The following is a 26,149-nucleotide window of genomic DNA, read 5'->3' on the forward strand; positions in this document are numbered from 1 at the left end:
GTGAGGGGGAACCCATGGGGCTACCAGCCATATGATTGGTAAAGGGCTAGGACCAACCCCCCCGCCCCCCTAGTCCCTGCCTCTTCCTGCCCCTGCTGCTCCCTTGCTTCACATCCTCCCCGCCTCTTCCCCCAACTGATGCTGCCTGGCGCCAGCAGTGGCAGAAGAAGCAAAACAGGCAGCCCCAGCTTGCTTCGCTCACCCGGCCACCTTGCTCCACTTCCTGCTGGAACTTGTGGAGGGTGGCCCCATTCCTCCCAAAGGTGACACAGCCGGAGGAGCAGAGCGAACTGGGTCTGCTTGCTTTGCTTTCCCCATTGCTTCCAGTGAGGGTGGGGGGTGGACCCCTGCTGTGGTGTTGGCGGGAGCAGGCACGTCCAATGCGTTGTACTACATGCAAAGCCAGGGTGGGACAGTCTGTCCCAAAGAGCTTACAATCTCAATGTTTGCTTCCCGGTAGTCGGCTTTTATTTTTGTTGTGAGACAGTTTCTCTTTCCCAAGAGTTATGTCTCTGTGTGAATTCTTAGGGATATATTATTACATCAGAACTGGGGATATTCTGTTGATTCCATGGTAGGGTGGGGGTTGGTTGTTTTTTTTTTTTTTTTGGAAGGGGGGGAAGGAAGATGAAAATGGAGAAAATGATTATCTTTGTTAGTAGACTGTACATTAATGATGAACAACTACAAGATGTTGGGTTTAAAAAAAAAGTCCTTTGTTACTTAAGGCAAAATACTCCAGACATTTGTTGTTTTGAGGCATAAAATATGTTTTGCAAGGTAATTAAGGAGATTAATGCTAATTATAATTGGTGTCCATTCAAAAATGTCAAACCTATTTAAGCATATTTTTCATAATGGTTGTTAATTAGTGAATTGCATTAAAGTTTACATACACGGAGAAGGAGTTAAATGCTAATAAGAAGACGAGCCATGCCTCTGCTGATCTGGTGGACATGAACAGTCGACAGCTCACTAACATGAATCCAGGAGTGAGACAGATATGTTGCTTCTTCACTGATATTTATTTATTTATTTTCACAGTATTTTAAAAAGCAGAAACGGTTAATCCCAGAAAGGACGGTGTGGAAATATTTTGTGCAGTTATGCAGTGCAGTCGAACACATGCACTCCCGCAGGGTGATGCACAGAGGTAACATTAATTCAGTCTCTTTTCACTGAATACTAATATAATGTTCCAATTAGTAAGCGCCCACATTCAAAAACAATTATGCTGATGTTCAGCCAGTGCATGTTTAGAGATAGACTGGTGCTCGCAAGATAGATATCTCCTTGTGTCTTTTGCCTCCTTGTTAGAAGATTCAGTCCGAAGTGAATATGGTGTTATGAAGATGAGCTGCTTTCTATTCCAGACACTGATATTAACTAGAAGTGTCAAACCTGCCATTATAAACGTGTCAGAAGTAAAATACTCAGATTAGTAGCTGCAGTGAAGTCTTAAGAAATAATCTTAATTGTATTTCCTGTGACCTTAGGGTTTAGGGGATTTTTTCTGTCTCGGACTGATTTGGGAATATTAATATGGATATGTTTCAAACTTTTTTTTTACCCCATTCTCAGTGTTCATTGATTATTTTTCTAGCTCTTGTCTTAGAACTTTTCATCACTTTGGGCTCTATCCAAAAATTCCATTTCCCCTTGTAGCACAAATGAAATGTTTTGTGAAGGACTTGACCCAGGAAGTGCAAAGGCACCCCCAAAAGGAGCAAATACCAGTCTCTCCTGCTTCTTAATTCCATTCCATTACAAATGGCAAATGCGTTGCTCAATTTGCCAGCAAAGAGAGAACTAGAATTCCATTCCTACAGAGTTGCCTCCTGCAGCCTTCCAGGTATGCCTGATTTAGACTGCAAATGATAGTAGTCTGTCATGTACACAGACTAGTATAATTCAGAGGAAAGAGGATTCACTGGTATACATAGTGACATGGGGTTCAGCTTGGGGATACTGAGCTCCAGTTACTTTGTCCTTTAAGTGTACAAAATATTTCGTATAGAACCCCCGACCGTGTCATGTCAGGCGGGATGTGTTGGGCAAAGTAAAAGCTCTGCTTTTTGAGTGAGATGCATATTCAGCTGGGTGGGCTAGCTACCTTCTATTCCATGTTTTTAGTTGCTTTCCTGGAGAGGACCCCTCCCTCTTGCCACATTCACATTTTGCTGCTTTCTCTCAGTTACTCATTTTCCTTGCAATACTGAGGGGAGGGAAGGGTTTGAGAGAAGCGAAGGCAATTGAGAGCTTTCCTGCATTGCTTTTTAGGTTATTAGACTTGTGGAAAATGAAATTGTTCTCTTTTTTGGTAAAGGGTGGAAGGGGATATGAGACAAAGCTGTCGGCAACGTCCTTACAAAAGTAAAACAAACCCCAAAGCCCTCCACCTTCTCCCTGATTAAAATCTGCTGTTCTGGTTTAGAATTATCTTTGTTTCCAAATGTTGGACTCGAACAGTCACATGTTAGACATTTCCAATTAGAAATGCATTCTGCTACAGCAGTGTTTGCTTATGCTTTCTTGAGATTCTTCAGAATAGTAGCCTCATACAAAACTCTGCATGGAGAGTGTCATTTTCTTGTCCTGTCCGTGGGAGCCATCTTTGATTCAATGCAAGGTATGAGGCACTGCAGGGATTGTGCGTTACTGTTCCTTTATGAGATGTCCAGATGTTGAAGACTATGCAATCCACGTGGCAGAAGCATTCTGCATTCAGATTATGACATTGTCCCCCACTAAGCCTCTCGTACGGTGAAGCAAATATGCTAATGCCTGAGCTGAGCCCTGTTGAAATCAAAAGAAAGAGTCCCATAGATTTTAATAAACAGCGAGAAGTCCTGTGGCACCTTATAGACTCACAGTTTTATTGGAGCTTAAGCTTTCATGGGCAAAGACCCACTTCGTCAGATGCATGTGGAAGTGGGTCTTTGCCCACAAAAGCTTATGCTCCAATAAATCTGTGAGTCTACAAGGTGCCACAGGACTTCTTGTTGTTTATACAGATTCGGACTAACACTGCTACCCCTCTGATACTTGTCACCATGGATTTTTGTTGGCTCTGGATCAGTCCCCTGTCCAGATCCATATATACTGATATAATGAACATTCAGTATTTTAGAATGGGAAGATCAGTCCATGACTAGCAATTTTTAAATCAAGATTTGATGTTTTTCTAAATATATTCTTTTTTACCACAGCCATTAAACTTGTAGCAGAAATTATATGTGTAGAAATCCCTATTGTCTGTGTAATACAGGAGGACAGACTAAAGGATCACAGTGGTTTCTTCAGGCCTTAGAAATCTATTAAACAGCATTTAAACAATATTTTTTTTAAAGATAGATGAAATTATTAAGTTAGATTCCTGAGGTGAATCCTTGCTTGGTGAGTTCCCTGCCTGCTTGTAACTGCATGTTCTATTCACAAGCTAGTTCCCGCCCATTGCAGTGCATTTCAGTGTGAAAGGTACAAAATAATGCTAATCTGTCTTACAGATACATTTGTTACTTACCAGCAGGGGTGGCCCTAGACTAGCTGCCAGCAACTGGCGCCCTAGACGAACTATGCAATCAGCGCCCCCGCCTCCAAACCCCTCAATGATATTGCGCCACCATTTGGCGCCCCATTTAATTTGGCGCCCTAAGCAACTGCCTAGTTCGCCTATATGGACGGGCTGCCCCTGCTTACCAGGGGACTGATAGTCAGTGAACAAGTTGATAAGAAAAGGGAATGAGTGGTAGAATGAACCATGTACAAGCTCGTCCTAATTAGGTGACTTCCCTCTCATATCCTCAAAATGTTCTGTGTGGAGATATGGCTCCCCCTGCATTAGGAGGGACTCCCCTGTATTAAACAGGCAGTTTTGGTGGTCCCTTGAGTGGCCATTTATGACATAACTCAGAACTGAAAATAGAATCTGAGTCTCCTTGTATTCCCAACGCCAACTGAAGCACAAGATCATGCTACCAACAGCACAGTACAGTTTGCAAATATTAATCTTAAGCCCGATACAAAAAATTTAGACCATCTATATAAGTCACTGTCCTTTTCACAAAATGTGAATCAGTTTTGGGCATGTAGATTAGCCTTTGATATAAGGGGAAAGTCAACCATAATAAATAGTTCTCTGTGCACATGTGATATTTCCAAAGGGAATCTGGACTTAAATATTTCTTCGATTTCCCTGAGTGAGAGAGGTTACCGCTTTTGTTATGCTATTTTCCGACTACTTTCCCCTTGCTAATATTTCGGCTGTAGTGAGAAGTATGCTTGGGTTTTTTATGTGTCTTGAAGTCTTAGAAGATTCAGCCTATCAAAGCTGTGCAGAAACATGGCTCTGATTGAGTCTCTCTTTTGTGCAGAGGAGGCTCCGGGCTAAGCTTCTATTGCAGTATTACAACCAGATAACCTTTTGTGACTTTGACCTCCTTGTCCCTTCTTGCAGATATAAAACCAGCCAATGTGTTTATAACAGCCACAGGAGTGGTGAAGCTGGGAGATCTTGGATTAGGCCGCTTTTTTAGTTCTAAGACCACTGCAGCACATTCCTTAGGTAAGATACCATTTCCAACCATTAAACTCCTTTACACAATGGATAACTGGGGGGTTCAAAGTGATACCTGTCGTCTTAATGTGACAAAGGTTGGTTCAGTGGGTGCCTCCGACACGTCTTCTGTGACACAAATATTAATTGCTGTCAATAGATATTGAATTTCTTTATGCACATTTTAAATATTGTTAATTAAAACTCTTTATGGCATTTTAAATAGCACATTTGAATGTGTGGTGCACTGTATTTAGAGGATTAATAAGCAATAAGACCCAAGATATTTTCTCCCTTCCCTAAATTCCTTTTTGTACACTATCAACTGTTGCACCACCAGTTTCCTCTGGTACTGTTGGTTTTTTGGTCCCTGCATGATGACATTGCAGTTGCTCTCTGAGAATGGAAAGTTTATAAAAGCACATTTCCGCAAAAGCCTTTCCAGCTCAACAGTTCTAAAACAACTACTGTAAGATCTCAGAGCAACATGCAGCGCTGAGACCTGAGCTGAGTTTCAGGAGTAGGTGTATGTTTTATAAATGTGTCTCAGGAACTTGCTCAACGGCAGCTTGATGTAAAGGTGACATGCTTTCATCACAGGTTGGTTAAAATACTTCAGTAAGGCTTTGAAGTTTTCTGCTGTGCAATTGCATGTCTTTCAAAATCATCCACTATCCTTGTGTGGTGCGTTGTTTCGTTATACTCCTAGTGGGACCTGCAAGAAGTACTTTTGACCTTTTTGTTTTAGGAGTGATAACGCTGTAAGCCTTCAAGCCCTGCAATGAGGAGTCAGGGTGCAGCATCTAATTTGATAGATCTACGGGACAGATTTTAACAGCACCGTGACAGTCTAGTGGTCAGGCAGTGGTAGAGGAGAGCAAAGTGGAAGACCTCAGTGCATGTCAATGACAGTTCCTTGCTGTCTGTCTTAGAAAATAAGTATCTATTCTGTCTCCAGGGTAGTCATTCTGGCACCCTTCATCAGCCTAAAATTTACTATTTGAACAAAATTTGCTTCTTAGGGAAGTTTTTTTGCAGGTTCTTGATCCCCCACACAGTTGGATATTGCAGTTTGGCTATAACTCTACTTACACAGTATATCACTGTAGGATTTCTAGTGTTAGGTTATAATTGCAGTAGTGTCTTTATACCTACTGTTTGTTGTCTCCATCAGTGCTTACAGTGTGCTAGATAGTTACAGTGGGTAAGACAATCTTCTTCCTGCCCCAAAGAGCTTACAATGCTGAATATTCAAGCTTCTGTAAAGGACACAAAATCAATACTGTGCTAATTGCCCAGCAAACTCCTTTGTTTGGGTGTTTCAGTGTCTTGTATCTGCTGTGTCTCTGGCTCTGCAGCCATTACTCTTATTCCAGCTAGATGATAATAGAGAGGTAGCTGTGTTAGTCTGATCTTGGTAAAACAAAAGGAAAAATATGCAGCACTTTAAAGACTAACAAGCTAGTTGATTAGCTTTCGTGGGCCAGACCCACTTCTTCAGATAATATTTAACAACCACACCATATCATTGATCTGATCTGAGGAAGTGGGTCTGGCCCACGAAAGCTCATCACCTAATAAACCATCCTGTTAGTCTTTAAAGTGCTGCATAGTCCTGTCTTTTGTTTCATATTTCCTCCAGTTAGATAAGTCTTGGAGCAGCATTGGCTTCACTGAGAGAAGATTAACAGTCCTTTGTCACCTGTTTTGGTGATTCATTGCATTTGTAATCAAAAGGGGAGAGGAGATCGGATCTTGTGCTGTTGAGGGGGGGCTATGGACAGGGCTGGCACTTGGGGGCCTTTGGGGACTGGCACTAGGGAGGGCTCTGGGTGGCTGGGGGCAGTGGGACTCTGGGATCAGGAAGCTGGCAGTGGAGGGGTATGGCAGTAGGGAGTTCTAAGGGGCAGGGGCTCTGAGGTGGTTGGGATGGGGGCTGGGGGTAGTGGATTCGGGTCAGTGGCTGGCGCTGGGAAGTATTGGAGGGGTGGGGGGCTCTAGGAGTTAGGGCTGGGGCTTTTGGCGGACTAGTAACATTTTATTTGCGTATTCATTATTTGTATAATGAATACACAAACATGCAAATAAAATGTTACCGGTCCACCCAAAGTTTGTGGTTCGGTTTGCCAGTCCCCGGTATAAAAAGGTTGGGAACCACTGTACTAATACACTTGATGTGTGGAAAGTAAATTTCCGGAGTAGTGCAGGTGCCATTTATGTAGCAGTGTTACTCACATAGCCTTTCAGTGGTTCTGCATTGAAACAGTAAGTGGGGAAAATTGTACTTAATACCATTGTAGGATTTCACTGCACTTTTCTCACATCTCTGATTTCTTCAGTAGATTTTTTTTTTTTTTTTTTACACTGGGTTAGAAAGTGCTCAGGTAGATTCTACAGTGATCTGGGCTAAAGTATCTATGTAGGTAGAGAGTAAAACTTCTATACAGGACATTTTTCTTAACTTCACAGTGAGAGGGAATCAGAAATTTAGAGGGTAAGTAATTGTTTTACGTTGTTAATGAAATACCTGCTATCTTAAAATATAAATTGTTGTCTGGATACCGTGTGACAGCTAATATACAAGTATCAGATAAGTGCTTTATCACTTCCCGTACTTATTTCTAATGCCAAGACTTCATATCAATTGTTTAAAATTAATTTACCAGATTATTACAGAGATATTAGAACGATAAAAACAAATAGAAATACATATACAATTTGCAAAGCAAACTATGATTACTTATTATAAAAGACAGCTCTACTAAAAAAATCAAATATAGGAGATGTCAAAAAACTGACAAATGTACATTTGTTCTTATTGTCCAACTAACATCCTTAAATATCACTAATCATATACTTCTGTGTATATCTGTTTTCTAGGTTTCAGTAGTGTGACTCAAATGCTTTTAAACAATTCCTTTGTTTGAATAATACACTTTTTGAGGGTTTGCAAGATTTATAAAACACTGGATAAACTGTATGGTTTCCGTTATACTGATATAAGTCTTTTGGGTTTTGAGAGCATGAAGCATTTACCATTCCAGAATAGTGATAGAAGTGTAGCCGTGTTAGTCTGGGGTAGCTGAAGCAAAATGCAGGACAATGTAGCACTTTAAAGACTAATAAACCATCTTGTTAGTCTTTAAAGTGCTACATTGTCCTGCATTTTACCATTCCAGAGTCTTTATTATCTTTTTCTTAACCCTGTCACCTCTTTTTAAGTAAAAGGTGTGATTACCTAAGAGAGGTTGCTTCTTTTCCTCGTCAATGATATGTTTATACCGTATTAACCTATTCAAAAATACTTGAGTCTTATCTTACTACAGAGCAAATTACTTTATTTCAGTTCTTTACCTTTAGTTTCCAAAGTCAGTTTTGGATCACACAAGGTTTCTATTTCACTCTATATTTGTGCCATTTCTCACATTCAGCGGGAGAGTCTAGCTAAAATTTCCACTACTTCCTGCACCGAATCAACATTTATTTGGTAATCGTGTCATATACACTAGCGAGGTTTGTAAGTAGGCAGAAAAACAGAGAAGACGCATAATATTTTGTGTTATAAAAAAAAAATGCAATAGCAAGCAAGGCACTTCTAAAATGTACGTATTCAAAATACTGGAACAGTTTTCTGTTACGGTCAGATTTTAGTCTAGAATGCATTTATAAAAAGAGGGGGGGAAAATCCCCATCAGAGCAAGTTAAAATCACATCAGGAATGGACAAAAATATGATCATGTCCAATAATTTGATTTTATCTAGTTTGACTGCTGTGCTTATTATATTAATAAGAATAAATTGGGGCTTGGAAACTGGCTGAACATATCAACCAGGCTTGTGACCTTTATCAGAGTTCCTCTCGCTTAATTGAGAAAGTGCATGTAGTAAGAGTTAAAGCTCCTTTCTGTGAATCCTACCTTTCCTCCAGAGAAATAGCATCCTGAAGCAAAATCCGAATCGGTTTGAAAATCCAGGTTTCCAAGGGGTAAAAGAGCTGTTTATGGGGATGCTCGTATCCAAAGGAAAAGGACATTCTTACATTCAAAAGATACTTTGGAGACAAATAATATTTGGAGTAATAGCTATTTTGACATAATTGGCTAGATTTGTAATTTTGTAGCAAGAAGACACAGTCTGGTTTAGAAAAAAAAATAGTTTGAAAATTTACATTTTAGTAAGTATGAATGATGATTATATATATATTCTATTTAAGAAAGGTAGCTAGATATCTTATACAGGCCTAGTCTATGGTATATGATACTTCCTGTAGCCATGTTGCCCTAGCAACCACCCTGAACCATAATTTCTAAGGCTGCTGACCCATGAATTGAACACAGGGCTTATGCAAATATATTCATCTAATTTTTTTCTTTCTTTGTATTTCCTAACATCAGACTGGCATAAAAGGGCATTAGGCAGTACCACAACCCGTCTGACAGGTGTACTCTCTGGCTCTGGCAGCGCAGCCGCCTCAGTGTCAGAAATGGAAGCCATAATTAGAGCAAGGAACAGAATGAACGTCAGACGAATTACCAGGCAGCAGATCATATTTGTCAGGAAGGATTGCATACATAAAAATTAAGTGACAGTACACGCCGGGGTAATGAAAGAAAAATGAAAGATTTGCCCATACATAGCTCACAAGATACAAGCGAGTATCTTGCTTGGAGCAACAGCAGGCTGCACGACAAATTGTATGGCTGGATTTTGAGGATCCTATTTCACCACCATCGTCTGCATTCATAAAATGAGAGAGTGAGAGGCCCGCTTAAACAAATACCCGATAGACCTGCAAAAAAACGAAACAAAACTTGGATGCCTGCTGATCCCATTTGGCTCTGCCTGCATTAAAACCAGCACCCTGGTCTACACTAGGGAGTTATTTCAAAATAACAAGCAGAGCATCCGCACTATCAAGCCTGTTATTTCAAAATGACGGGCTGGTTATTTTGAAATCTGTACTCCTGCTTTCCTCGGGGGATAACGCTTATTTTGAAATAGTTATTTCGAAGTAGTGGCAGTGTGGATGCTTAGGTGCCACTATTTCGAAATAACTATCCCCCCGAGAAATTCAAAATAACTACTCTCCATGCTTCTAAGTCGAGGTAGTTCGTCCACATCAATGAAGCCTGCCTCGGACTAATTTCAAGGCTCTCTCATAGTGGGGATACGCTATTTTGATTTTGTTATTTCAGGAGTAGATATTTTTTACATAATTTCCTAGTGTAGACATGCCCTGTATGAATAAGGAATGGAATGAATTGTAAACCCCACAAATAAAATGGTGAAATCAGTTCTTCCCGGATGGCTAGAGGAATAACCTGGGGAAACTTTTAGAGTTTCCCTTGCTCTGGAGGTCTCTCTTTCACAGGGAGCACTCTTCATTGCTCAGTGTTTTACTTGACATCTTGCACATTTTAAAGCAAACATATTCAGGTGAATTACTTGCTAAGGTGTATTTTATTAGCTGCCATTGCAAGGAGCAGTGCTGCCCTTCTATCCTGTCCCCAGTTAAAGAAATTGCTTCCTCCCTGGATAAAGCCCAGGTTTTGGTTGTAAAGGAGAATGGATATGCATAGCATTAAAACTTGCATTTATTAAGTTTTTCTACCAAAGAAAAGGGGAGGAAGTCTCTGGCAAGAGGCATTTTTTTAAATGAATTTCTTTGGAGAAAGTATTCCTTAACCTTTATTATTGAAAACAAAAAGTGCACATTCCTTTTCTTTTGTTTATCACAGTGCATACGTGATTACTTTTAACAATCTTTTCTTTTTCTTACGTACGTCGTCTTTTCGTACCATATGGCACCTCTTTGACACCCCATTTCACTTCTAAGTATAAGAAGTTATTAAATTTCACCTAAAGCTTCTTATCTAGCAACAAAAATGAAATGAGATGTAAAAAGTAGATGTGTTGTTTCCCACCCACGGTGCATAGCAGTTTCAGAGTTACAGTGGCTTTCTTCCAGCAAGTAACAGGAATGAGCAGAGTTGCAGTTTTTCCCGCACTATCTTTTCCATATGCTGCTCTTTAAACTTGTTTTAAAGCCTACAATATACATTTCATCATTCCCCTTGTGAACTTCTCCCTATGAGATGAGCAAAAAGAGGAATAAATAATCAGGGTATGATATTTTAGTGTATTTTATTCTAGCTGTTAAATGGGTCCCACTGCGTAAGTTAGAACAGTTTTAAGAGAAGATTGTAAACAGCAGAACATGGTCAAGTATTGACTAAAAATTGAACACTGAATTGATTTAGTTTTGGTTTCTTTTTAAATGTACCAAAATATTTACCTGGTACAATAGTTAAATAACATATAATTTCCATCAATGTTAAAATTGACTTTATTAAATGGATTACAGTATTTTTTTACTAATGAAAATCCTGTGTCTCATTGTATAATACAAAATTGCAGGTTGACATAAAAAATTGGGGGGAGGTGGACCCTTGACATTCTTTTGCCAAATAGACTACAATTTCCTTGTTTTAGAGCAGTTTTTCTTTTTTGGGAGATACCACCATCTATGTCAGACCCTCCCAAAACAGAACACACAAATGGCCATTGATAAGACGGTGTGTGGGTTGCTGAACACACATTCCTTCTGTGTTTTCTGCTGTACTAGAGGGCAGTCAGGGAGCACCTCTTTTGTCTTGGGAAGATCTGGTGAACAAACACTGTTCCCCATTGTTCTGTTTGCCAAGCCAGTGTGTCATTCCAAGCAGAGTCATGGGACATTTAGAGCAGCAGTGACTAGAAAACAGGCCTCTTTGGGAAATAAAGGATGGAGGAAACCTGCACTTAAAATTGTAGTTGCCCATCTTTCTGTGTTCTGTGACTGTTTTATCTTTTGGCACATGCAGTAGGTATAGCATTTGTGGGATAAAATGCAAACTTCTAATCAAAGAATTGTTGGTTAATTTATTGTTATGGTTAATAGGTATAATTAGAGTACATAACAGATAAAAGGTTTTTTGATGATTTGCACTAGTGTTCCTAATGGAATACTTTCTGTCGTATCACAACTCTTTCTAATCTACTTGTTGCATTAATTTTTCATAACTCCTTTTTTTATTTGCATGTAATCTTCTTGCTGTAGGTATAAGAAGTTTTCAATCTAATCTTTCTTTAAGTTATTGGAGTGAAATTTGTACGTCAGGGTGATATCCGAAGGAATTTAGAGTAAATTTATTTCATGCTTTTGACCATTCTTTCACCTTTATCTTGTTTGTAAGAATCTGCATAGACTCTGCTATGGAGACAGCATGCACGCCTGCTGTCAGGAACTCAGCAAATCCTGCAGTAGTTCTTTCGTTAATGAATGGATAAACTAAGAGCAACATAAAGTGCAATGTCGTCTCAATTTGACTTGAGTGGGTCTCTCAAATTGTTGCTGGATTTTTTTTATTTTTTTGGTAACAGTAGAAGCTGCAGTGCAGCCAATGTCAATTGAATACTTCCATTATTGCAAACCAGATTTAACCTGGATGATTGAGAATAGGAGAAAATTGCAAAGTGTTCATAGTTTCTTAAGGTTCCAATAGATTACAAAGGACTAGAATAGGTGACCTGTCTTAAAAAATCTTAATAGTAGCTTACAGAAGTAAGAGTTAAATGCCTTTCAATAGGGAGATTGAGATTCATTCTAGTAAGTGTGCACCAAAGTATGAAAACTTTTTGTTTTGGCATTTAAACCCTCAGATAGCAATATGATGACTAGACAACGACTTAGGATTACTGTAAATTCTCTTAAGAAACAATTTACAGTCGTATGTTAAGAGATGAGTCACTTGGCAGTTGTGCGCACTGATTTCCTCTTTGAGTTGGGGCCTTTGATTTTATTTGTACTAAATAGATGTTATGTTCAAACCATAGTGGTTTTCTAGCTCTGTGGTTGTAACTCTGTGGGTTCATCTAGATCAGTGGTCTCCAACCTTTTTAAGCACAAGATCACTTTTTGAATTTAAGTCAGTCCAGGATCTACCTCAAACTCAAATACCCTGGCCCCACCCCTTTGCCCAAGGCCCTGCCCACCTCACTCTGGGAAGATGGGGTACAGGGGAGGGAGACAGAGTGACATCAGTGCCCCTGTCTCCCCCACACTGCACAACAAGTAGGAGGCTCACAGGGGGCAGTTCTGAGGCTCTGGGTAGAAACAGCAAGGCAGTACAGAGAGGGGCAGCTGAACTGTCAGCTCTTGATAGCCTCCCAGCCAAACTAGTCAGGATCACCTGTCAGAGGCTCCAAGATCTACCAGTAGATTCTGATCTACTCGTTGTGGTGACCACTGATCTAGATAGTTGCGCTATTCCAGGATACTTCCAGTATCCCGAAATAGTGTTTTCCACATCTTGACAGTGCACCCATTACTTCAAAATAGCTTTTGAAATAACGGGCACACTATCCTGTAAACCTTGTTCCACAAAGATTAATGGACGTTTCAGAATAGCGCTCTATTTTGAAATAGATTTTGAAATAACCTATTTCAAAATTAACTTGAAATAAGCTACAGCTTATTGCATAACTTATTTTGAGCTAAGGGTGCAGTGTAGGCGCACCGTATGTGTCCTGCATATATCTATGGCAAGAGAACAATCCTCAATTTTTTAAATTATTTGTGAAAAAATGCTTAAACTAAGTTAGACTTGTGTGCCGCCTGAGTTTTCTGAGGCATGGCCTTCGCCTTTTCAAATGTAATGAGCATGTTTCAAAAACCACAAGTATTTCAAAACATTGCAAAGTTTGTTTTGACAGAAGTGGGAACATTTCTGGAATGAAGGAATGCTTTCATCAGTTTTACCCCTTGGAGGCCCATGTTGTGCTCTGATATTTCTTGGTTTGAAACTGGGAATACTCTGTAAAGACACAATAAAGGTCAGAATTTGTTAGGTTCTTCTTTTATATAGAGAACTCAGTTCCCTGCTGGGAGAAGGCAAAGTGATAGATTCAGAAACACTATTCAGTTCAGTATTAAAGATTAGCTAGAAGATGCTGCCTAATGTGAGACAATACCTCTTACCTTGTCAAATTACCTGTTAGTTTATATTACAGCCAGTTGTGACTCTGGAATTTGACCAATTTCAAATAGACACTTTCATGTTCCATATTTTTTTAAAAATACACAAGCCTTCTAAAATATTTTGAAACCCACCACACCGTTTTCAGTCTGACATTGTGCCTGAAGGCAATGGGGGAGCTGTGAGAGAGAATATGGCAACAGGAGAGTGTTGAATACTTAGTTTTTAACTAATTTTGAACCAGAGAAGGAAATAGAGGAGAATCCTAAAAGTGTGAATTAGATTTTCTTCTTGTTTCAGGTTGTGAAGAGCCAGGGAGCTCTGATACCTAAATGCATTGTATTTCCACTAGGGATGTTAGATGTCAGGTATGTGAATAGTCGTGTAACCGCATGCAATCTTGTCAGTTACACAATTATCCTATAGTGCCCGGGGGCAAGGCCAGCAGCCAGAGTGCTCCTGGCCCCACTCCCGGGGAGTCCCCTGCCCAGGGAGCCAGTCCGCGAGGGGAACCAGTTTAAAAACACCTCCACTTGCAAACCGGCTCACAGATCCAGAGGCAGCAGTGCGGGGTGGCAGTAGTCCCTGTTCACGGGGACTCTGAGCTCTCCATGGACAAGAGCTGCTATTGTGAAGCTGCCTCTGCTCACAGCGAGGGCAGGCTCATCACAGACAAAGGCTGCTTCAGGAGATGTGGAGCAGCCACTGTCCATGGGGTGATCTGACCCTTTGCAGACGGGCTGCTACCACGAAGCAGCCTCTGCTGCCGCCTCTTCCCCCCGCTGCTGCCTTCGATCGAGGCAGCAGCGCGGGGGTGGAGAGCAGGCGGCACCTCGGAGCTGGTGCTGGGGGGAGTCAGCTTTTAAGCCAGTTCCCCCCCAGTACCAGCTCCTGCTGCCCCCCTTGTTGCCTCTGTTAGAGACAGCAGCAAGGGCGGGGGAAGAGAATGCGAGTAGTTGACAGGGTTAACCAATAAGCCTAGGCTTATCGGTTAATCGTCTAGTTGACTACTCATTGACATCCCTAATTTCCACAGGAAAAAATTCTGCTCTAACCCAGTGTTTGAAAAGTTAAAACAAATACCCTTCGTTAAAACCGAGAAGTCAGCAGTGATTGTTTGACTAATGACAGAAAACGCCCCTCATGCTATCCTAAAGTGCTTTACGAGGATGGGTGAGCATTGTTATCTCCTTGTTACAGAAGGGGAAATCAAGGCATAGAAGTGACATACCCATTTGTCCCGAAGCAATTCAGTTGCAGATTTGGGGAGAGAACCTAAATCTTTCTACCCCGCCCCCCCGTTGAGTTCCATAATCTCTCACTCCCTGCTTGCCTCAAAGAGAGGGAATGAATTTGAATCGTACATTTAGTGAACATGGCTGTCTTTGCATATATTTTTGAGATGTGGGAAACAAATGGGCTACTTGTAGAAGAATCAGTTTCTTCTTCAATTGGATGCTACAAATGACCCAGAGGTGTTCTGGTGTCCTTGGCTGGTTTAGCTATAGCAAATACAATACCTCTGATAGAACGAATCTGTGTTGGTTTCTATCACTCAAGGATGGCGATGTTCAAGAGAAGTGCTTAGACTTTTAGAGGTAGAATGAGAAGATGCTGACGCTAGTCATAATCCTCTCTTCTATTCTGTGACCTTTATAACTTACGAGGCATTACTCAACCAGCTGGTGATTAATATTGAATCTGAACAATATTTGGTATTTTCAGCAGGGCAAATGCCAAAAGAAAGTTTCTGATTAATAGTCTCCGATTAGACTGTTCTTGTCAAATTGACTAATGTAATGCATTGGTGAGCCCTGGCTGATTAAATTGGAAGTCTTGTGCAGTTTTCTAGAAGATGCTCATTACAGGAGATTCCCACATAATGTTGGACAGGCCATAAAGAGAATTGGGCTTGTCAGTCTTTTATCATGACACTTATTTAAAAATTAATGTATCATTTTTGAAATGCAGGGACCTGCTTGTTCGTATATTTGCTGACAACACTACAGTAATAATAGGTAAATGTGCAAGGTAGTCTTTATAGGATCAGCTCAGGCGTGGGCTGCCCCACAAACCTGTTTAATATAATGGAACAGCCTAATGCACAAAAACCAAATAAGAAATATGACGCATTCATCCGTATGATAAACACTGTCATTCTGCCTTGATCGAAGGTCACTTTCAGGCATTATTCAAAACGACAATTTTAAATTGAACAAAGCCTACCAAACAGACCCATGATAACATGGAAGGCAAGGCCTTAACTTTCAATCCCACACAGTTATTTACTGTGTGCTTGTCACGCAGTGACCCAGAACAACCGATTTCAAGAACACTTAAGACTGGAGGCCACCAGTGGCACCAAAGTGTTCTGACACAATGAGACTTATGGGCATAAGAGTATAAATGTTGACCACATTTATTCCTACCAGCTGCATGTTCTGGACTTTATTCAGATTATCGCCATTAATTACAGACAGCCACGGGATAGCATTCTCAATGTTTTCTTCCAATACTTCTTCAACTTTCTTGGCAGCTCTGAAAAGAGGAAAGGCCTAGAAAAGGTAGAGGCAGGAAAGTATCTTACACATCAGTGTTCAGATGAGAATTATGGAAACGCTTCACAGTGATCTTCAGAGAGTAAATAACTTTGAGTTTCTGCTGCAGTTGCATGTTTTAAACAGCAAAAAATGTGTAAATGATGTTCATGCAATGCAAAAAATTTTTTACAGAAAACAGCCAAGTGTACAGAAATTATGTACAGAGCTCATTTTGCCCACAGTCTGCATTTTACATGCAAATAGGAGGAGATCCATAGGAGGTCTGTCATAGTACTGTGTTGTCTCCCCTTCTGTCACTCCATGCAGTTCATTAAAAGGGTTAGTAACTAATGAGAGGACTCCAGTCTATCCCATGTGCAGCAGCCTTTTACAGGAAGCTAAATCAGGCCAACGTTGGGTCAAGGTCTATGTTGGAATATTCCTAGACTGGATATTAGATATTGGGTTAATAAGTGATGCTGTATTATAGAGAGAGACTCGCAGACAGGCATGTCGATGTAATAATTTCTGAAAGTCACTTTCTCGCTCACAAAATATGTACTTACGATGAATTTGCGCAAATAACATTTCCAACCTGAGATGCGTCCCTCAGGTTCATGTAATGTCTTATGTGACTGAACTGTAAATGCAAGCTACAATTATGAGATATGGGTAGCTGGTTACTGGTCAGTGCCAGAGGCAGGTTACTAGGCTGGAGGACCAAGTGAGTCATCCAGCCAGGCACAGGAGTCCTCTGTTTTCTGACGCTCAGAATGAATGAATCCAGTAACTCCATATGCTCCACATTCATGTTGTAGGTTTTGTTTCATTTTACCATTTTCATGTGAATCACACAGGTCTGATGGCTCCTGCTTTAACAATATGCTACCCTTGTGAATAGCTCAGTAATAAAATGGCTAGGGTTTGGCACTGATACATGTGAAGACTCACCACACATTATGGGGAAGATTTGGGTTCGAGACTCATGAAAGCAGGTTGGAGTGCTCTGTGAGGTTGTTTGCATGCTGCATCCTTCACAGATGCTTTCCCAATGGACGGACATCTCGACATTCCCAAAGTTTTGATCCTCCCTAAAGTCCATGCTGCAGCCATAGCTCCCCAAGAGAGGTGGGAAGTTAAAATGGAGGCATGGATAGTAACACACTGCAACAACCTTAGTCACATACACATAGATACCTGTTATCAGCAGGGATTCATCCTGGAGTCTTCAGCATCAAGGTCTGAGACCTCTCCCATTTGTGCTCTCGGAGTTCACCATGGATGACTATAACCTCTTTATGCCTGTGCTGCCATGCTTCTGCTATATAAGGCTTAGAGAAAGACTGTGGTACCTCACGTTCCTTCGCACAGGACAAGGGGTGAATAATGGGATCCCTTTTTGATCATGTGACAGGAAATCACCCATTCATGCGGTAGGACTTTCAAGTCCTACAAAAATCAGATTGCTTGGAAACTTATTACTTGGACGATGCATTAAGCCTGTATTTATAGGTCCAAATTAAAGGCCATGAAATTAATTTGGTATGGATGTGACGGCGCGTTGGGGGTTCCCCGTCTCCTGCACCCCGAAATGGCACAAACAGACTGCACCAGCCAGTGGAATTGAGGGTGGTTTATTGCTCCTCCAGCACAGCGCAGCACAGATGTAATCTGGTCACAGTAACTGGGCTAGGATGCCTCAGGCCCCCTTGAGATGGGGGAGACTGGGCCCCTAAACTCCAGCCCCTTCCCCTAGGCTCTCCTCCATGCCCTCCGACAGCCAGCAACCAACTCACTAACTTCCAGCCCTGCCCCCCAGCCAAGGCAGCGTTCCACCTTCCTTTGTTCCTCTCCATGGGGGGTGTCTGGCCACTGGTTTGCATAGTGACTCATCCTGTTTTGCTGGGTCGTGGTACCCACGGCAGCCAGTGGGGGTTCCCCCAGAGCCAGCAGCATAGAAACCAGCCAGGTACCCCCACTACGTCACAATGGATTTAGCCTAAATTGCCCCAAAGAAGGTTTTTATAAACTGAAAACATTAGGTATGAACACCTAATTATAAAGATGTTCTTTCTTGGGAACCAGGCGAGTTATGAAAGTAACAGAAGGTATGAGCTAGAGGTTATGGCTATCTCCATCACTCAAAATGCATGAGAGATTTTAATTGGTCCATAGTGGGAATAACTAGTCGCCACATGTCCCAGCTCATTTCAGTAATGTCTGGGAGGAAGGCACTTTGTACAGGAATCTGTGTGATGAGAATCTAGATTGCCACTGCAGCCTAGAATGTCTGATGAGTCAGTGTGAACTGATGAAATCAGCTACCGTGGTGAGAGCTCCTTTTGTTTCGACTGTCACCGGCATCAGTCATGGCTGAGATTTGCGGAGTGTTACTGTCCAGTGTTTGAACGCCTAGTTTATTCATTCTCATTCGTGTTGACTTTATGAATTACGCCCATGTGGCAGAACAAGCTTTCCGCTACAGAAATGTATGTATCTGTCGAGTACTAGACTATTGAGACATCGGGGTAGCTCAGCCAGCCACCGCCCTTACTCTACAGCTAATTTGCATGCAACAGGTTTGTTGGTTGTATGAGGGGGACTACTGAGATGGTGGATTACTTAGCCCATGTGAGACAGCGTGGGCTTTGAACTACTAGTACTTATTATAATTTGCTTCCACCCCTTTCATTTCCAACCTTCACACCCACTTGTAGACACTGGTTCTGTTTAATTTTGCATGGAGTAGAATGTTTCCTAGCACCCAGAAGACCCATTGACTTACACCTGCTGAAAAACCTACACTTTATTTGCAGCCAGGGTTTTGAATGAAGAAATTGTGGATTTAACAGAAGAGGCCATTTAACATTTGCCACTTAAAGGTCATTAGTGGAAGGTTTTAGAGGAATGTCAAGAACAGAAAAAGAACAATTAACAGAGGGTTTGACAAGCAGAGAAAGAAGATAGTAACTGAACCCTTGATTTTTTTTTTAAGTATAAATGAAGTAGCCAAGAATTATTGGGTATAATTGAGAATATCAGGGTATCTTGTATTTTCAGTTCCACTCATTGATTTGCGATAAAAATGAGTTTTGCTGGTAAGAGATTTATTAATTATTTCAGACTCCTGTCCAAAGATGCCATGGCATATTTATCTTTAGAAAATGCAGACTTTGGAAGCAGGGTTGAAAGCTCATAGTTCCTAACATGATTGAGAACTACAAGCGTTTTAAATTGTAGAATTTCATAGATTATCCTGCTCTTTCAGAAAAGTTTTTGAATGCCTAGTTTATTACTACTATTTCTCCACTGCAGCAAATGGTCTCTTGAGATCTCAAATTGCTCGTTAGAGGAAAGGTATCTTATCGTATTTGGAGCTGGTCTGTCATGCAGCTAGTTCAGCGTGTGTCAGGTGAACATATTCAGTTGATATACTGTCACAGAACTCCTGTTTTAGCAGTGAATGTTCATGACATCTGACTTGTGGCTTCATGTGCCATTGAATGAACCAAGTAGAGAGTGATCATTTACCGTTGTTCTGTATAAGCAACACATTCCAAAAGTGCCCAGAAAGGTGGAAAAGAAGATTGTTTTCCTCAAAGTTCAAAAAACATAAAATTATCGCAGTAATGCCTGGCTGCCCTTTGTCTAACTTTTTTACCTTATGATTCTAAAAAGAATGTTTCTTCCATTGTCTTTTGAAACCATGGCTTATTTCCAAATTGTACAAACCATCTCCAGTGTGCGGTTTGCCAGCTTTGCTAGAGCCATTGCTCTTCACAGAGATTAACATCTGTACGTCGTGTTGATCAAACTGGTGTTGCTTGTAGAAAGATAATTCCTGTTTTTTGTTTTTTTGCTTGCTTTGTTGCAGTGGGAACGCCATACTATATGTCCCCAGAAAGAATACATGAAAATGGCTATAACTTTAAATCTGATATCTGGTCTTTGGGCTGTTTATTGTATGAGGTAAGCATTTCTTAACTCTTTTATCTTTGCATAAATAAGGACATAATTAAAGGAAACAGGAATGAATTTGGAGTAAACAGTTTAACTCAGACCTGTTTACGTCTGATTCCTGTGAAACCCTATAAAATGTTAGCAATCTTTGAATTCTCTTTGAGTATTTTTTTTAAAAATCAGATAGTAAACAGATTTTATTCAAAGCTGGGGTTTTGTGAACCACAGACTATGTTGGAGATACAGGGCATGTCTACACTTGCACCCTCTTTCAAGAGAGGGATGCAAATGAAGACATTCGAAATTGCAAATGAAGCTGGGATTTAAATATTCCACGCTTCATTTGCATATTCGCATTATGGCGCTATTTTGAAATAACAGATGCTGTTAAGAAGCGGTTATTTTGACAGAAGGGCTTTCTCTCGAAATAATTGCGTCTTAACAGTGTCTGTTATTTCGAAATAGCGCCATAATGCAAATATGCAAATGAAGCATGGGATATTTAAATCCTGGCCTCATTTGCAATTTTGAATGTCTTCATTTGCATCCCTCTCTCGAAAGAGGGTGCAAGTGTAGACATACCCACAGACAGCAGCAAGCCAATTTATTTCACTCTTTACTGCTATAAGCTAGGCAGTTATTGGAAGAATGTATTTAGAACTCTTTCCTTATGCTAGGTTTGTTTTAAAGACAGAACAGAACATTTTAATGTAATTTAGTGTAAAGAGCAGTGAGTTCTGAAAAGTTGAAATACTTTGACCTGTTAGAACTCTTGATGAAGAAAACTGCTGTGACTTTTGAATGAATTTTTGGTTCCCACTGAGAGGATTTAGTTTGGTTTTTAAAAGTGTGTTTAAAGCCATACAAAACAATGCAAGACTAGCTTTTGAAAGCAGAAATCCTCAGTGTGAACAACATGCAGTTTTACATACTTAGTGTTTACTACATACTAGATATATTAAAGTGTGAGAAGAAAGTTACTGTTGCAATTACAATACTATGATTGTAGAAGAACACCGTGCCATTCGATTTTTAAAGTGTAGAGAAAAATGAAAATATGTCAAGATTTGAGATCCATACAAATTATGTTTTCATTTAAACCAATTGGAATATTACAGTATAAATGTATGAAACAGCTTTGGGCTCTGTAGAGGGTAGCCAAAATGAAAGAAGTGTGTGGTAAGACTCCCTTTTCTCCCCCTGCCCAAATATAGTAAAGAGCCCATTATAATGGTAAAATGTAATTGAGTGTAAGCTAGGCCCATTTCAAAGCTTTGGCTGTCTACGTGTTTTGGCTATGTTTTCCTGGTTAGCTGGAGTTGTGAGAATGAAGTAGTACAGGCAGTCCCCGGGTTACGTACAAGATAGGGACTGTAGGTTTGTTCTTAAGTTGAATTTGTATGTAAGTCGGAACTGGTACATATTGTAGGGCAAACTCTAGCCAAACATTTCTCCAGAGCTCAGTTTTATTCTCCCACACCTCACTTCCCTCAGTCCTTTATGCTCAAGCTGAGGTGTCTGCTGAGAAAAGCCGCTCCACGTCTCCCTGGTCTGCTGGGGCGGGCGCTAGCTTCGCGTCTCCCTGGTCTGCTGGGGGGAAGCAGCTAGTGCGGGGTTGCCTCACCCCGTTTGTAAGTAGGGATCCGATGTAAGTCGGATCCATGTAACCCGGGGACTGCCTGTATTTGTAATTGCAATTGTTCACCATCATGAAACAACTCAAAGGGCAAATACTTGGCATAAACTGGTCAGTTACTGCATCAGCTTTAGCTAGGTTTCTGCATAAAGTAAACAAACAAATCCCAAACAGCTGTTTTTTCTTAATGCTAATTTTATCTTAAAAGCAAACGAGGCAGTTGTCTTCCCAATAAGAGTTAAGTATTTGTTACTGTTTACTGCTGGGCAGAATATACTCTTCTAGCATAGCTAAATGCTTGTTTAACAAGGTAATGTACTGTCATTAGTATATTACCAAGCCTGAGTCATGCAGTTCAATAGGTGCTGATTTATTTGTTGGCAGAGTGTGAAAATGTGGTGTGGTGTGTGTATCTAGAGAGAAATATCGGTGCTGGGAAGCCAATGAAATAAATCAATAAAAGCCTGCTAGAGGGATTAAGCCTCCTATGGGAGTAGCGTAGCGCAGCTTGAGTCTAACAGCACTGTGCTTCTCGCATGTGAGAACTCCAGCACTGTACGCTTAGATGCAATTATGGCTTTGGAATTTATTCCTAAAAATGTTCTTGGCCAAATGTACCTACACATTGTTTTTAGGTGCCTATCATGTTGGTATCTAAACATTGACCCCTGCCCGTCAGAGATGCTGGTTTCCCACAGAAAGAATGCAGGCGTTCCTTAGACAGCTAATGTATGTTTTCCTGCTGTCCTGGGCAGGGGTTAGTTAATGGAAAAGCAGCCAGGCTGCATTTAGTACAAATGCAGTGAAGAGTTGCAGTGAAGGTAAAGGCCAAGGGTAGGTCGTGGTGGTCTCAAAGAAAGCTGCTGGCCCTGCTGAGAAGTAGATTTGCTTGGACGGAGATGCTAGAGCGGTATGTCATACCACTGACTGGTGCGTGAAATTTCACTGGGGATTAGAGCAGCGGGCTAAGAACACGCACAGGTCTGATGCTGGATACCACGGCCAGTAGGGAAATTATTTGCCAGGCCTTTGCCAGATAATGCAAAGCACGGACAAAAACATTCTGGCTGGGCTGTTGTTAACAACAGAGAGCCAGGAAGCAGACAAAGTAGAAGGGAGTTTCCTTGGCTGTTTTTCTCTCACAAACTGTCCTGTTTTTGGTCCCTCTCTCATCCATGGCATGGTGCTGCGGAACCCTGTAAGGGCAGCATGCGGGGCTAGGGGAGGGGAGAGTTGGTAGATTGAGAGGTAGACGCTGCTGCCAGAAAGGAGGACACAAATCAGAGCCATTTTGCCTTTCAAATCCTAGTGGTGGTGCCTTTCAATGGGAGTTTTTGTAAGGTCCTAAAGGGGTTCCTGCCTCTGAATCTGTGAGACAGCCATACAAGAAAAGCAGGTGGGAAGCTAATATTTGCATAGAAAGAAGCGTTCTGCGATCAATCAATAAAATGGAGCTTTAAAACAGGACAAGCTCATTAAAAGAAAACACTTCTTTCAGAGCTGGAGAATCCTGCAGATTGGCTAATTACACGATTTCAGTATCTATTTAACAACGAGAGCAGAGGTTCATGTTAGCAGTTGTGTAAAAAATGTGCCAGAAGCTGTCCTGAGAATCCTGCCTGCTCCGAGCAGTGTGGCCAGGTGGGAAAAGAGGGCTTTTGGCCTAATTAAAAAAGGGCATGATAGCCTCATACAGGAAAAGGAGAAAGCGGCAACTTGGTTCAGGGTTCTTGTTCTCATACGCAGTTGTGGAAGTGTACTACTTCAGCTGAGCAAAGTGCAACCTCTAGGAAAGGAATACAAAGGACTTGGAATTCGAAGTCCTAAAGCAACAGCAGCAACAACAAATTATGTCTAGAAACAAGGTGCACATTTTTAACACAGACAATTAACTGGGGTGAATTTCACTGGAAATTATGAAATCAAGATTAGATATTTTTCTACAAGGTGTGCGTTAGTTCAAACAAAATAATTTAGGGACATTCTGTAGCCTGTGTTGTGGGAGAGATCAGACTAGGTGAACATATTGGTCCCTTCTGGACTTGTAGCCAATGAATCTATAATCCAGTTTAAAAAACTTGCTGCTTTACATGCATGGAACCTCCGTATCTAATGAGTCCAGCACTGTACACACTAGAACTATAAATGCAGCAGTATCTAAAACATGTGGATGGTGTTTCTGTCACCGGAAATGCATGCCAGAGACTTTATAGAGTTATTGTGACGAAAACGTGGGCTCTTAAGAATTGAATTATTTGCTTACGTTACACAGAGCTGGAATGTTCAGATTTGACCTGAAACTGAGATTTCCAGTCAAGGCTTTGCTCAGTTGAAGCTTTAATGCCTTTTTTTGCACCATTAACCCTACTGGTGACAAGCAATATTCACAATAACCAAGTTAAATGCTGCTGCCCCATCACTGATCAGTGTTCAGAACGAGTTCTTGATCAGGCTGCTTTGTGTGGCCCCTAGGAATGAATTCTGCCATAGGGAAGCGCTCAGGTTTTGTTCAGAGAGCAGTATTCAGCCTTATGCTAAGATGGGGTTTTGCTACACAGTAATCAGAGCATCCCAGCATGTGGCTTCCTTGGTGTGGCTTGGAAAGCATTTTTGTACTTGATGTCTGTGTGGGAAACTATTTTAGCAGTGAACAAGGCCTGATATTTTGACATTGCCAGAAATATCGTCCAGTTGCCATTTGGTTTTAGAGAATGAGAAGTTACCTGACTTTTTTTTAGTTTATTTGAACTACCCAATCTAAATATCTCTTTGAAGGATCTTCATTTTATTCATACCAATTTCTTGTAATAAAATAGCCGTTGGACTTAAAAGTGGGAAAATAACAATATTTGGCTGGTTATTAGTTACTTCCGATAACACTTTCCAGACTTGATTGTGGAGATAAACTCAAGAAAGATTTAATGTACAAATTACCTTCAGAGACGTGTGTGTCAGTTGGAATTCGCTTGAGTAATATTGGGGGAAAGTGGCGTTGTTTCAGCCCCATCTTCCTGTGCCATTTACAATCACACATTGATTTTTATTAAAGCTTATCAAAATAGTGGGAGGTATCTTCTTTCCACACTTCCCTGGGAAATGTGTCATGAGGATAACTTAGAGGGGATAAAAATAAGTTCTTCGTTTCCAGAATGTAGCCACAAGCGATGGCTTCAGCCATTTTAACAAGATGATCAATTTAAACACTAACAGGATTTCCTATTTTTTAAACCAGTCATGCAGTGTGGTGGTCAATTTTAAATGGACCGGCCTTCTGCTCCAATTGTTCTAACCAAAATGTCAAAAGCAAACCCGAATGTGGCATCACACCGTGTTGTTAGCAATACATTTGGAATGCCTGCAGTCACTGCCCTCCAGCTCTCAGTGCTAGGCATTTGAGTCCGGATTTATGGGGCATCTTCTTTTTTCAGTTTTAATTTTCTGTTTGCCAGACTGAAAAAGAACAGGAGCATTGTGCTCAATTTTGTTTTACTTTGCATATGGCCATGGAACTAGCTCTGGACAGGAATTTTAATTGGAATCGAGAGATCTTCCAGGAATTGACTCTCTCATTGAAGTCTATTTTGTGCGCTTTTGGTTAACGTTTCCCTGACACTGCTTTCTAACTCACAGATCATCACCGTATTTCAGAAAATCGTGGAATTTGTGCTCCCTATTTTATTTTAAATTTACTAATGCTAGTTTTCCCTTTGAAGATCCCATTTACCACTGATGGCATTTCACAAGCTCTCTGTACACACTGTAAAATGTTAAACTCTGAGCCACCAAAAGATGACTAAAGATTCTTAATTGTGTGTATCCTGTATGGTTCTTATTTTCTCCCAGACTGCAGTTGCTATCTGTTCTCTGAGTCTAGGCATATCCAGCTCACTACTACAGGGGCACATGATATTAGATTTCATTGGTACTGTAAAATTCAGCTCTGCAAACATTCCTAACTACACATACAAAGTAGCTATCGCTTGATATCTACAAGAAAAACTGGATTTTTTAAAAGAGCTTGAGGGTATTGGGAACCCAACATCTGTCACATTTCAGAGTAATTTTGAATCCCAACTGAGTTACCATGTGTAAGTTTGTTTGGATATCTGACATATGACACCGACAAGAACTTCCTGAAATGTATTTAAACTCAGAAATAAACCACTGTTCCTCCAAATTAACAATTGAATTATTTTAATTAACTAAATAATTACCTAATTAATTTTAATAAACTTCCCCTCTCTGCTCATACCTGTAGCATATTTTGTGATTAGTGATCTCTTAGTAAAATGCACTGCAGAATCTTGCTGTTTTGTTTGTTTTTTTAATTAACTTTGCTGGAAAGTGGAGTGAGTCCACCAATTCTGTTATGAGAATAATCTGGTTTGTGTATTGATGCAGTTTTACTGAGTTAAAAGCCTTCTAAAAACTGCACGCAACA

At 40.7% G+C, this 26,149-nt stretch overlaps 1 protein-coding gene and 1 long non-coding RNA gene across 3 annotated transcripts in view; one reads left to right on the forward strand and one right to left on the reverse strand.

Moving 5' to 3' along the window:
* NEK6 (NIMA related kinase 6) overlaps positions 1-26,149 on the forward strand; it is a 125,340-nt gene that overhangs the window by 89,386 nt on the left and 9,805 nt on the right. For both annotated transcript variants that reach the window (XM_075905661.1, XM_075905662.1), the window contains 3 exons: positions 1,045-1,153; positions 4,457-4,564; positions 19,987-20,081. In XM_075905661.1, coding sequence (XP_075761776.1) covers positions 1,045-1,153; positions 4,457-4,564; positions 19,987-20,081 — 312 coding nt within the window. The remainder of the gene's footprint in view (positions 1-1,044; positions 1,154-4,456; positions 4,565-19,986; positions 20,082-26,149) is intronic.
* On the reverse strand, positions 8,330-16,258 carry LOC142819338 (uncharacterized). The gene is made up of 3 exons (XR_012897200.1): positions 16,002-16,258; positions 13,356-13,410; positions 8,330-9,344 (listed from the first exon to the last, which is right to left on the reverse strand). It is a non-coding gene; the product is annotated as an uncharacterized LOC142819338 (long non-coding RNA).

The sequence above is a fragment of the Pelodiscus sinensis genome, chromosome 22 (assembly GCF_049634645.1).
Source record: "Pelodiscus sinensis isolate JC-2024 chromosome 22, ASM4963464v1, whole genome shotgun sequence".
In the NCBI taxonomy this organism is placed as follows: domain Eukaryota; kingdom Metazoa; phylum Chordata; order Testudines; family Trionychidae; genus Pelodiscus; species Pelodiscus sinensis.